This window comes from Narcine bancroftii, chromosome 1 (assembly GCF_036971445.1).
Source record: "Narcine bancroftii isolate sNarBan1 chromosome 1, sNarBan1.hap1, whole genome shotgun sequence".
In the NCBI taxonomy this organism is placed as follows: domain Eukaryota; kingdom Metazoa; phylum Chordata; class Chondrichthyes; order Torpediniformes; family Narcinidae; genus Narcine; species Narcine bancroftii.
Window position 1 is genome coordinate 134,391,520 of NC_091469.1, and position 13,966 is coordinate 134,405,485.

The following is a 13,966-nucleotide window of genomic DNA, read 5'->3' on the forward strand; positions in this document are numbered from 1 at the left end:
CACATTCGTAATGAGCTTCAAACACAGTTTCTGCGAACATCAGCAAAAACTCAAGGAAGAAAATCTTATCTTTTAACTTGAAATTTTGTAACCTTCTATGTTCCTGATGAAATTTCATTGACGTATTACAGTAAACACTAATTTGCTTTTCTCAGATATTGCCTGATTTGCATAGCATTTCTAACAGCTGCTATTCTGATTTCAGACTTCCAGCATTCACAGGAGACAGCTTTTGTACTGGGGGAACCTCACTATCTGGAATGCCAACAATGTGATTTCCATTTACATCTTTCACTTGTCCTTGTCCTTTCACCCTTCATGCCCTCTATCATAGATTCACAAATTTATAGCACAGGACAAGGTCATTGGCCCTCTGTGGCCACAATGAAGCAGACCTTCCCCTTAGTCACACTTTTATTCCCTTGTATATCCACTTACTTAAGATCTTATATCTAAAACATCTTCAAAGTCCACAGAAGTAAAATCTTACATCATTTTTATAAGACATAAAAGCAGAAATGGGCCACTTAGCCCATCAAGCCTGCTGTACCATTCAATCATGAGCTGATCAATTTTTCCACTCAACCCCACTGCCCGGCCTTTCCCCTATATCCTTTGATGCCTGGCTAATGAAGAACCTATCAATCTCTGCCTTAAATACACCCAAAGACTTGGCCTCCACAACTGCCTGTGGCAAAATATTCCACAGATTCACCAACTTGCATCTCTGAACTAAGTGGACACCCTTCAATCCTGTAGTTGTGCCCTCTTGGCCTAAATTCTCTCATCATGCAAAACAACCTTTCTACATCTACTCTATCAATGCCTTTCAACATTCAAAATGTTTCATTCTCCTAAATTCCAATGAGTACGGGCCAAGAGCTGTCAAATGTCCCTCATATAACCCTTTCATTCTCAGAATTCTGCTTGTGAACCTATTCCGATCCCACTCTAATGTCAGCATATCCTTTCTTAAACGAGGAGCCCAAAACTGCTCACAATATCTCCATAATGTTGCTCAGCCTGCTGGATATTTCCAATGTTTCCTGTTCATTTAAATGGATGAAGTAAAGCACTGGAATGATTAAACTTCATATAGGAAAATTAAGCTCCTGCTTATTTCCCATGTTTGGATATATTCAATGGATTCATCTGAAGATGATGGAGAGAATGACATTGAAACCATGCAAAATTCCCATCTGACTTTTAATTCAAAGATTTTTTGAAGTGCATTGATCCTAAAATGTATCAATAGACAATAGGAGCTGGAGTAGGCCCTTCGGCCCATCGAGCCAGCACCGCCATTTTACAGATCATGGCTGATCACTACCATCAGTACCCCTTTCCAGCCTTATCCCCATAACCCTGAACTCCTTTGCCATTTAATTTGGAGGAGAACTTGTTCAGTGTTTACTCTACAGACTATTGGTTGGGTTCAAATGATTGCTCCCAGAAATAACAGTTAAATTCTCTGGAGTCATTCAATCCTAGACAGTTAGTTGATTTTTAATTGGAATCAAAACATATTATTGTGAATCAAATATCTTCGATCGTCAACTATACAAGGTATGTTTCTCCTACCTTGTATGTGGTGGCCAGTTTTTCAGTATCATTTACACCTGTTTAATCAATGCTTAATACCATTTCAATTAATTCTATAAATATAATCCCTCTTTGGCAGTATCGCAAATTTAGCCAGAGCAAGGACACGTTGAGAAGATTGTGTGCAGTTCTGCTCACCTTGCTATAGAAAGATGTCAGTAAATTGAAAAGGATGCAGAAATATTCATGAGAATGTTAGTAGGATTAGAAGTTTTGAATTACAAGGAGAGGATGGATATCCTAGGACATTTGCCTCGGGACCAAAGGAAACTGAAGAGTTCCCTTCAGTTTCATAGATAGAAGTGAACTGTTCTGGTATTTTCCTGAGGGTAGGAGAGTCTAAAGCTAAAGGGCAAGGATTTAATATAAAGAGGAAGAAATGTAAAAGGAATATGAGGGGTAAATTTTATAGTATAGGCAAGAAAAATTACCACATTTAAGTTATTTGAACAGGTACATGAGAGAATACATCCGCCATGATTGAATGGCAGAGCTGATTCAATGGACCGAAAGGACTAATTCTACCCCTCTCTCTTATGGCCTCTTATGACAGGAAAGGGTTAGAAGAATAAGGGCCAAGTGCAGGTCCAAAGAGATGAGGAAGTATGGTTAGTATAGCGATTAACACAATGCTATTGGGGGTGCGTGGCATGATGGCGTAGAAGAAAGACGTGTATTCCACCTCTCCCCAGCTGGACCATTAAATATCCGGTTTTTAAAAAGCATAAAAGTGGTTAAAAATAAGATTTACTGTTATTTAAATAACAGTGCTTTATGATGGTATCCAATGTGAAAAGAATTACACCTCAGCTTCAGAAAAAACTACCCTATAAAAATGCGGAAGAATTGAGGCCTACCTGCATAAATGAATCCATGTTGTCGAAGCCTCAGAGGACTCCAGCCCATTCGAGTCTGACTCAGGTGCCAATCCTGCATCCGCAAGATGGTGCTGGCACATCGGTGAGCTCGGCTTTTGCTGACCCGCATTCACGTGAAGCCATGCACGCGGGCGGCACAGCCAATAAGGGGACCCGTGAACCCACGACCTCGCTGGGTGGCCCAGTGGCGCGCAGTGTAGTGTCGGAGGACACTCCTGCGCGTCCTATGGCTTTGCCGGGCCTGTGTGGGGCATCGCGGGTCCGAGAGGTGCTGGAGAATGTCTGGACTGTGGGGGAGCCCGAACGCCGGCGTCCCAAAGAAGTCGGGGTGCCGGCTTCGGGTTTCCAGACCCGCAGCCGTTCAGCCAAGGGACCCATGATGACTGAGGAAGAAGAGAAATTTACCTTATTGGAATTCATCCAGGAGGAGGAGCTTGCAGTTAAAGAATGTGGATCTCAAAAAGTGGAAGTGGAATCTGGACTGGATTCAGTGTTTACTGTTTTGGAAGGGATTGCTTGTCAAATGCATAATATGTCAAAACAAATATCAACTCAAGTGAATCAAGGATTTATGGAGATGAAAATAAAAATGAATACCTTGTGTGATGAAATGTCAACTGTTGAACAGGAAATGACTGTAGTTAAAACTGATATTAATAGATGTACAAAATCAATTGATACTGTGCAAAATAATTTTAAGAAAATTGAAACCGCCTTCTCTGAGTGTCAAACTCAGGTAGAAAATGTAATAGAGAAAAATGGAAAAAGTGGAAGGTTCTTTTGTAGATTGGGGGATTCAGAAAAGAGATTTAATGAAGAAGATTGATTCGTTGGAAAATCAAAGTCGAAGGAATAATGTGAAAATCGTTGGTCTCCCAGAGGACATTGAAGGTGCTGAGCCTATAAAAAAATTTAAGCACTGGATCCCAGAGGTGCTGGGTAAAGAGCTTTTCCCTGAGGGTTTGGAAATGGATAGGGCTCACAGAGCTCTAAGAAAACCACTTCCAGAACAAACACCGAGAGCAGTCTTGATTCGTTGTTTAAAATATCAAGATCGAGAAATGATTTTATGTATGGCAGTGCAGAACGCAAGGCAGAATCGATCTCCATTAATGGTTCAAAATAACAGTGTTTTTTATGCTGATTTGAGTCAAGAGGTTATTAGAAGACGACGAGAATTTAATAGGGCTCAAGATGTTTTGTGGCGAAAAGGCTACAGGTTTGCTTTTCATTATCCTGAAATTTTGAAGGTTTTCTATGGAAATTTTCAATCTCAATTTTTTGAGAATGGTTATGATGCTTTGGTTTTTGTTAATTCTTTGCCGGAATTTCGAAGAAATGGGTGTTCTCCTCCGTTATCTCCTCAGAGGAGGGTAAATGGAAATGGGAATGGAAAGAAAGAAGAGTTGACACAAAGTCCTCATGATGTTGAAGATCCAGAGCAGTCATTGGGCTTGGAATCATTGGGCTGAATATATGGACTATATTTTATTGTGTTTGATTAAATAATAAATATGTATCTGGCTGGAGGGGGGGGGGGGCTTGATGACACTGAAAACTTTGATAGTCATCTGCCACTAGTGGGTTCACTACACCCAGATTTTTAGGGTATTACTACCTTTGGGTGGGTTTTTTTATATTTTTCTGTTATTTTCTTTGAGGGGGTTATTTTTCTTGGAAGCATTATTTTATAGTATGTAAACACAATGCTATTACAGCGCCAGTGACAAGGGTATGAATCTGGCGTCATCTGTAAGTAGTTTTTACATTCTTCTCATGTCTGTGTGGGATTCCGCTGGGTGTTCTGATTTTTCCTCCTAGCCTTCAAAAAAATATGGGGGCTGCCAAACTAATCGAGGTATTTGGGTAGCACAGGCTCGTGGGCTGTAAGGTCCTGTTACCGTGCTGCACGTCTAAACTTACATTTCAATTTAAAAATTTTAATTTATATGGGCATGTTCTCACTGCTGCCATTGGGAAGGAGGTACAGGTGCCACAAGATTCATACCACCAGGTTCAGGAATGGTTGCTACACCTCAAGTATCAGACATTTGAATAATTGACTCATTTAGATACGCATTTAAGGACTCAAATTCTGCTCAATATTCATTGGTGTGTATTTATACACACATCTGCATTTTCACAGTCCGTTCTTCTTTTATAGCTCTTTCTTTCTTTGAGTACAGTTTACAGTTACTGGTGTAGAAATTATAAAGGTTAGCTTGCAGAAAAAAGAATCACAGGGTTGTATTTGATGTCAGTACGTACTCTGACCAAAACTCCGAACTTTAAACAAGTTGGGCTGATGGGTCGTTTTAATGCAGTGTTGATCGACCACTCTGTGACTCTATTTATGGACTTCAGTCTGTTGAGATTTAGGTGACTTTACTAGAGATGCTACTACTAATCTTCTCATACTCAGGCTATCATGATGCAAGAATGGCTGGGGCTTCCCTGTCCTGATCAATGACAATCAGCCTCATCTGAAAAGTATGTTTGAGAGGGATTAGCATGAACAAATGAATGAGGTCACATTGACTGAGCTATCGATGGGCTAAAGATAGCCATGAAATGAAATCTCTACTAATAGCAGTTACCAGGAGAGGAGAGATGGGGAAGGGAGAAAACCTACATTTTAAAGAGGCCTTTTTCCCACAACTCTACTTCTTGCAAGAGGTGAGCCAATTTCTGGTCCTGTTCCACCAGCTGTCAAAAGAAAACTCATTCAGAAGCTAATCACATTTATTCCTCACCCTTATTCCGTACAGGTCAAATAATTCAGACAGCAATCAATAATTCAAAACTCATTCAATCAAAACAGCCACATTTCTATTCAACTGACCGGGCCGAACATTAAGACCACTGTCAGAGTGCTGATAGGAGGAGGGACAGTAATGGGATGACTGCATCGCTGAGGACACTTTGTCACGGACCATTTGACTCAGTCACACTGAAAGACTCTGCTTAACAGAGCGATTTGTTGAATGAGGAAAAATCATCCAAGCCATCATATCTTAATTTGCAACTTTTTACTGAACAGTCACATCCTCCTTGGCACCTTTGCAGAAAATAGCAAAGAATAAAGAAAAATACGTAATGCAACAATTAAAAGTAAATTAACTACGCCTCCAGCAAATAATTTTAGGATGTGAAGGGTGTCTCTCTCAATCGCACTACTGGTTGTAGTTCAGTCAAAGGAAACGGATCATCTTTTGCATTAATTAATGATCCAGTTGGCCCCACTCTATTAAAGCATTAAACTGAAAATAAAATTGCAGCTTGTTTTTTTTTCCAAACTCCCTCCTCCTCAATCCACCCACACCATTGTGCATAGCTTATATATTTTAATTTCCCTCAAACAAGTACCTGTCTGAATTGCCTGAATTAAATCAGTGCTATTTGATAGGCATCCCACTCTCGAAGGCTTTGCACAGGAAATGAGCACCGAGACTGAAATGATTATTGAAGCAAAATAATTTTGTTTTACTTAAAAAGAACTGCACGAGTGTTGCTCAGATTTGACGCCTAACATAGGACAGGGTGGACACCAGATTTGATAGGCTGTGAAAGATTACATTTGCATTCAGGCAGCAGCACAAAATAAAAGGAGAATTTATTCCAGAAAAGCAGAGGGTCAGGGACCATTTTAAGCTTTTGTTTTGCAATCCAGTAACATTACTACCCCTGATCTGGACGATCCACTTTCTTGCTGATCTTATCGATTCCCTTCATACCCAAAATCTATTGAACTCAGCCTACAAAACATTCAGCAACTGAACATACACATCTTTCCATCGCATTAGAATGCAAAGATTTCAATGAGATTGGATTACACCAATGAGAGAACCATAAAACTTTACAGCACAGAAACAGGCCTTTCAGCCCATCTAGTCCATGCTGAAGTATTATTCTGCTTAATCCCACTGACCTGCACCTTTTCAATAACCCTCCGTACCCCTCCTATCCATGAACTTGTCTAAATTCTTCATAGATGTTAAAATTGAGCCCGCATTTACAATTTCTGCTGGCAGCTCATTCCTCACCCCCACCACTCTCTGTGTGAAGAAGATCCCCATAATGTTTCCCTTAAACTTTTCCCATTTCACTCTTAACCCATTGCCTCTGGTTTTTATGTTACCTACCCTCAGATGAAAAAGCCTACTGACATTTACTCTCTATACCCCTCATAATTTTAAATACCTCTATCAAATCTCCCTTCATTCTTCTATGCTCCAGGGGATAAAATCCTGAACCTTTTCCTGTAACTCAGTTCCTGAAGTCCTGGCGACATCCCAGTAAATCTTCTCTGCACTCTTTCAATCTTAATGATATCTTTTCCTGTAGTCAAGTGACCAAAACTGCACTTACCAATGTCTTGTACAACTTCATAACATTCCAACACTTTGATTAATGAAGACCAATATGCCAAAAGCTTGCTTTACAACCCTATCTACCTCTAACACCTCTTTCAGGCAATTATGTACAAGTTTTACCTCTTTAATTCGGCATGTCAGGACCGAGCCATTGGTAGATCACAGAAAATGCTGACAAACAGAAATTGACCCCTATGTAGATATATCAAAAATAGAACAAAGGTTAAAACAGGAAATAATACTGTGGGGTGGCAGGGTTAGCGCAACGCCTTTACAGCGCCAGCAATCCAGACGTTAGAGATAGCGTGGGACTTGAATTCTGGTCCCGATCGTGGCAGATTTAAACTTTATTGCGCAAGTGATTGGGACTAGGGTTCTAGCCCCATGCTGATTGCAAGGAGATTGTACTAATGGTGGCAGATTGAAAACATGCTGGTCCACGGTAGTTGCCAGACCACAGAGTGCTGGATAATAGAGGTTCAACCTATATCTGTATAACCCAGTTCCCTCTGTTCTACTGCACTCCTCAGTGTCTTACCACATGTAAAAGAGATATGTTTTGCAAGTGAATGTTCCATTTTTTGTTTATTCTTTTAAAAACCAAAAAATTCAAACCTATTATTATTCTGTTTATCAGGATTTGAAATTTCTTTCCATGAAAGAAATTCTATGTCATGGATTCTCCCTTTTGTATTCTCATACAAACTCAATATGTGATTTTCCACAAATATATTTTTGTAACAAATTGTCCAAGGTAGTACTAAATTAGCACAACATGGAATTAAATATGATTTGCTCTCCATTCCAGACATTGGCTGATCTCCATCTCTCTGGTCTTATATGCCCATAGGTGAGCAAGAGTAAATTTAATGGGAGTGTTACTCTTTCAGTTAACAAATGTCTGCTTGTGTGAACATCACACATGACCTGACAGAGGTTTGAATCCTTCAGACCCCAAATCAAACAACCTGCTGACAGCTACTTTCAAGGCTCGCAAAGGTATGACCGTTAGTGTGGTAAATAAGAGGGAGACAACACCCATTAAATCAATACACAAATAAGTACTGTAACAGCATCTTTAACAAAATAAAACATCCCAAGGTGCTTCACATGACATTATCAGGCAATGCCTGGTATGAAATTTCATCTGGAGAATAATGCAGAGGTCTAAAAGATAGATTAAAGGAACAACTTTAAAAGAGTCTCTTAAATGATGGAAGAAGCAGCGTGGCTTCAGGACAGAAGACAAAACTCACATTTCTAGCAAATGGTGATTAAATTACAGAACAATTAAAAATAGCAGAGCATAGAGACATAAAAGATTTGTCAACAGGTACATTGGAGCATTTGAAAACAAAGAATGACACTTTAAAATCGAGAATCTGCTTACTTAGACAAGAAAATAAGCATGGACACACATGAAACTTGGTAGGATATGGGCTCAACAGTTTTCGATGGCCACAAGTTTATACAAGGTGGAAGATGCAAGGTTGTCCAAGCAAAATGTGGGCATCTGTGTCGGACTGCAGAAAGCAAGATGCTGTTTATTGGAAATGCGATGATAGTGGGCGAAGCAGTGATTTGGTGTGTTTTATTTTAACAACTTGAAGCAGTGTGGGCACGTCACCATATGCTGAGAGACAAATAGTTGGGTTAGTAATTATCTATGTTTCTCCCCAAGTCCAAAATTGGATCATGCAAAGTGCATGAGTGTGCATGTTTCAAACTTGAGGAATCTGCTGGGTTATAAGATACAAAGGAAAGATTTAACCAATGTAAATAAAGCTTGCAATCACATTTTTCTATCTTTCTTTGTAAAAGCTTTCACTTTATTCACACACTCAGACAGAACCAAATTTTCAGTGACTTTGGCGTGAGTTGAAAATGAAAGAATTTTGGTTTGAGCTTCAGAGGAAAATAACTGGTTCGAAAGGTCAGGGAGACACTAAATATGATTTTTTAGCACCTTCACAAAATTGTTCCAACTTTCATTTTTTGAACTACTTCTGACAACCTGCAAACGTCTGTATTTTTCTTTTCTTTTGCTTTGTTTCAACTCAGATAATTGATCAATAAAAGACTTCTGGGTTGAGATTAATTAATGAATAATGCTGGTCTCTGGAACATGAGATTAAGGCAAAAATACAGCAGAGTGCTGATACAATAGGACATCCAAACAGGGGCCGGTTAAGAATCAGAAGAGCCAAGACTTTGGTCGACGGACATTTACACTTGAGGGTTGCCTTCCAGGTATTCTGCATTGACCTCATGTTCCTGCAGGACACTTTATTTGCTTCAGCCACAGCCCAGTACTTTGTCTCCTAAAATGATCTTGGGATCATTATCTGACCTTCTCTATTGCTCTGCCGAATACCTGGTCAAAACTGTTGCCATAACTTCAAACCAAACATGTCTTCATTTGGCTTGACAAGACCAGAAGAAAAGAAAAGATCTGAAACTTCCCAAAAGAAAAAAAAATGTGTCTATATAATTTTAAAATTGATTTCCCACTGTTTCTTTTCTTATTTATTGGGCTTGTATTTTCTTTACTTTGAGTTGGTGTGGGGCTCCTGTGTCTGTGTGTGAGAGAGAGAGAGAGAAAAGCTGGCAGCTGTGATTATCTCCTGACTTCAACCTGACTGGATGTTGGAAGGTGATACCTTGCAGGCAATGCTCATGCATGTGTTTCATGCTGGTGTCCAGAGAACTGTTCCCCCCTCTGCACAAATGAGATATCAGAGTACCTGATCCTACTGCAGAAAATATTTACCACAGAGGGAGTCAGAATGGAGTCTGGTTTATAGTTGTGAGGAGTTTTCCACAGAAATGGTAAGTACACAAAACATCACAAACCACTTGCATCCAACACTCTCCAATGCCCAATGAATTGGAAACAGACTAAACCATAGTACTTTCCTGTTATTGCACGGTAGTCATGCTTGCAACACAAAACACCAAAAAATCTTACTACCTTCAATGCAAATCCTACCTATGGTGCAGTGTTCGCCATTCCAGCCCTGGTGGCATTCACACTTGCCATCTTTGCAGGTTCCGTGCTCTAAGCAACGAGGGTGGCACACTCTCTGGTCACAAGCTGCCCCGGTCCAGCCTTCCTCACAGCGGCAGGCACCTGCCAGGCACACACCATGTGTTCCACACTCCACGGGGCAGATCTCTGTGGAACATAGAACGTGATCAGATTACATCAATATAAGACGGATTCTTCTGCCGATATGGATGATAAAAGTATTTCCCAGAAATTAGGCTTTTAATAATCTACTCTTCAGACAAAGCACAATTTAAATCTGTAAAATATAAAAAAGATGGTATGCTACATTCGTCTCTCAAAAAACATCCAATTATTTTCTGTTGCTGTTTCATACCAGGAATAGCAAAAGAAGTCGCTCAACCCTCAAGTCCGTCCTTTCATGGCTGATCTTCCCAAGACTCATCTCCTTCACTGTGTGGTTTCCCCATCCATAGAACATTACAACACAAAAAAGGACCTTTGGCCCTTCTAGTCTGTATTTTTCTGCCGAGTCCAACTGACCTACACCATTCGATAGCCCTCCATACTCCTCCCATCCATGTACCTGTCCAAAGTATTCTTCAATGTGAAAATTGACCCCACATTGACCACTTCAGCTGGCAGCTCATTCCATACTCCCACTACTCTCTGTGTGAAGAGGTTCCCCCTATTTCACCCCTAAACTTTTTCCCTTTCACCCTTAACCCATGTCCTCTGGTTTGTACCTCACCCACCCTCAGTGGAAAGAGCCTACCTACATTCACTCTGCCTATACCCCTCATCATTTTAAATACACCTATCAGATCTTCCCTCATTCTTCTATGCTCCAGCGAATAAAGTCTTGACCTGTTTAACCTTTTCCTGTAGCTCTGTTCCTGAAGTGCGGGCAACGTTCTGGTAAATCTTCTCCGCACTCTTTCAATCTTTCCTGTCGTTAGGTGACCGAAACTGCACACAATACTCCAGATTTGGCCTCACCAATGTCTTATGTAGAACTTTACATAACATCTCAACTGCTATACTCAATACTTTGATTTATGGCCAATTTAATTACATGATCGTTCAAAAACATAGATGTTCCCTCTTCAAATGCCCCCTCATTTGAGATTCTGCCAATAATGTAGGCATGTCAACATCTACCCTGTCATGCCTCCTATAGATCTTATATACTTCAAAGAAGCACTGTAATTTCTTCTTATCAAATATAAACTTGCACTGAAAGAATACATATGGCATATTTGATTCTACAACTGCCTTCCACCTACCAGTGACAGCTTGAGACTTTGCACAGCCTGCTTAGTAGCTGCTTGAAAACATGAAGGGGATTACAGGGCACAAAGCATTAGAATTCTGCAGTCTATCATGGATTATATAGCCATCTCTTTCGATGACACATCCTTAAAATGAGATGCCAGGCAAGTGAAACTCCAATGCAGGACAACCTGTACAATAAAACAGCAAAGGGCTTCATGGAGCTAAGAACGCTCACAGCTCTGATTGAAGCTCCTGAGACCTGCCACATTTTTAAAGATAAAATTTAGTCATACAGCGTGGCAACAGGCCTTTCTGGCCTCGAGCCCATGCTGGCCAAATACCCCAATTAACCTACAATGCCGATACATTTTTCAGGATGGGAGGAAACTGGAGCACCTGGAGGAAACCCATGCAGACATGGGGAGTACGTACAAACTCTTTACAGACAGCACTGGATTTGAACTTGAGTTGCTGGCGCTGCAATAGTAGAGTTGCACTAACCACTACACTAACTGTGCTGCCCCATTTAGTTGTGAATGGTTATGGACAATTAAACAGCAAAGAGGAGGACCAAGGACTTGGAACCATGCTGATGCTACATGCCAACATATCACTACTGAGAACTAGGCAGAAACCATTCCCAATTATGATCAATTAGAAGTGGTGATTGGATAATCCACCTCAGCTTCTAAGATCCACATCATAGCAGGAGCCAATCTTCAACCATTCATTCAAAGATACCAAAGTACAACTGAAAGCAACGGTCAGGTTAAACCAGTGGTTCTCAACCTTTTTTTTCCCAATCACATACCATTTTAAGTAATCCCTATTCCATAAGTGCTCTGTGATTAGTAAGGGATTGTTTAAGGTGGGATGAGAGTGGGAAGGGAAGGTTGAGAATCACCGCTCTAGACTCTTACTGAAATATTTTGCTTGAGAAAAATTGTCATTTGCCCATTTCCTTTGGAGTGATGAAACCGTCCACATAACGAGTCAATTAGGAATGGTTAAAACTGGTTTTCAAACTTTTTCTTTCCACCCACATACCACCTTACGGTATCCCTTACTAATCACAGAGCACCGATGGCATAGGGAATACTTAAAGTGGTGTGTGAGTGGCAAGAAAAACTTTGAGAACCACTGGATGTTCCAGCGACTGTCCTGCACTCCAGAACTGGCCGAACCTCCTGCCACGTTGTTCCACTGGCAATGGCATATACCTGACAGTGTAGAAGCTTGCAACAACTGGCCTGCTTACAACAAAATGACAAACAATATAGATGCAGGACAAGTATTCATATGTACAAATAAATAAGTTCCTTTAGTTGTACAACATTCTCTCTGCCTGGGGGAAGAAGTTGTTCCTCAGCCAGGAGGTGCTGGATCTGATCCTCCTGTATCTCTTTCCCTATGGGATCAGCTAAAAATGCTGTCAGCGGGGTGGAAGGGGGTCCTCAATGATTTTATGTCCCCTCTTCAGACAACAATCCCGGTGATCCCTTCTGTCACTCTTATGGTCCTGTGGATTGACCTCCGATCCATTTCTCTGCAGCAACCACACCGCACTGTGATCACTGTGATGCAGGTGACCAGGATGCTTTCGATAGAGCTCTTGAAGAAGGTTGACATGATGGTGCCTGGTACCCTTGCCCGCTTCAGTCTTCTGAGGAAGTGCAGTCACTGTTGAGCTTTCCGATCAAGTGCGCATCTACTGTAAGGATATCAAAATGTTGGAAGGGGCATTGAGGGAGATTCACCAGAATGTTGCCGGGACAGGAGGGTTTGAGCTATAGGGAGACGTTGGATAGACTGGATCTTTGTTCCTTGGAGTTTCAGATGGCTGAGGGATAATCTTCTTAAGGGTTATAAACCTTGATGGGCACGCTCACAGTCTTTTTTTTCCCCAGAGTTATTGCTTGTAAATCCAAAGGATATTGGTTTAAAACATGAAGGGAGAGGGACCACAGGGGTAACTTTTTCACTTAGAGGGTAGTCGATATCTGGAATAAGATGCCAGAGGAAGGTAGTAAGTGTTATGATTGCAATGTTCAAAAGACATTTAGAGAGATTTATGGATCAGAAGGACCAAAATGCAGGCAAATTTGACTAGCTCAGAATGCCATCTTGGTTGGCATTGACAAGTTGGGCCAAAGGCCCTGTTCCATGTGGTATGACTCTGTGATTCTAGATGGCTCCATATTCCATAAAGAATCTTATCACCACCTGCAGGATCCTCCCCAACTCACTTGGAAATGTATTCTTCCCTTGCAACTGGGTCTAAATCCAGGAACATTCCTCCCTGCAACACCACAGGGGCATTTGAAGGTCAGCAGTGGTTCAAGATGGCTAATCACCTCCTCAAGGGGAATTATGGGTAAGCAATAAAAGCTGGTTTAATAAGTAAGAAAGATAGTCCATCTCTTCACAATCTGTTCCACGTTCCTCTATCTGCAAATGGAAGTTAAACCAAATTATATTAATTTTGAAGCTCCAACATCTTCATCTCCATCTTTGTATGGATGGGATATTAAATGGCACAGAGGTCTCCCATATCTATTCTCCTCTTCAGCCATGGGAATGCTGAGCTGTGTTCCATGGAATGTATCAGTACATGTTTTTCTCCTTCTGAAGATGATCGTGCACCTTCACCCACAATATCCCCTGCAATTAATGACCACCACAGTGGTCTGAACCAGTAGGACCAACTTGGGAGTAGCAGAAATGCGAGCTTTATTCATCACTGGTTCAATGTGCGACACAGGCCCCTGATCAGAACCTTTCTACTTTGGCACCAATGAAGGAGCTATTCACTTAGAAAACATTGCATCTTA

General features: G+C 40.9%; 1 protein-coding gene across 17 annotated transcripts in view; it reads right to left on the reverse strand.

Moving 5' to 3' along the window:
* The window catches only part of LOC138764513 (teneurin-3), a 4,541,667-nt gene that overhangs the window by 132,460 nt on the left and 4,395,241 nt on the right, over positions 1–13,966 (reverse strand). For all 17 annotated transcript variants that reach the window (XM_069940598.1, XM_069940580.1, XM_069940589.1 and 14 more), the window contains one exon: positions 9,843–10,028. In XM_069940598.1, the coding sequence (XP_069796699.1) occupies positions 9,843–10,028 (186 nt within the window). The remainder of the gene's footprint in view (positions 1–9,842; positions 10,029–13,966) is intronic.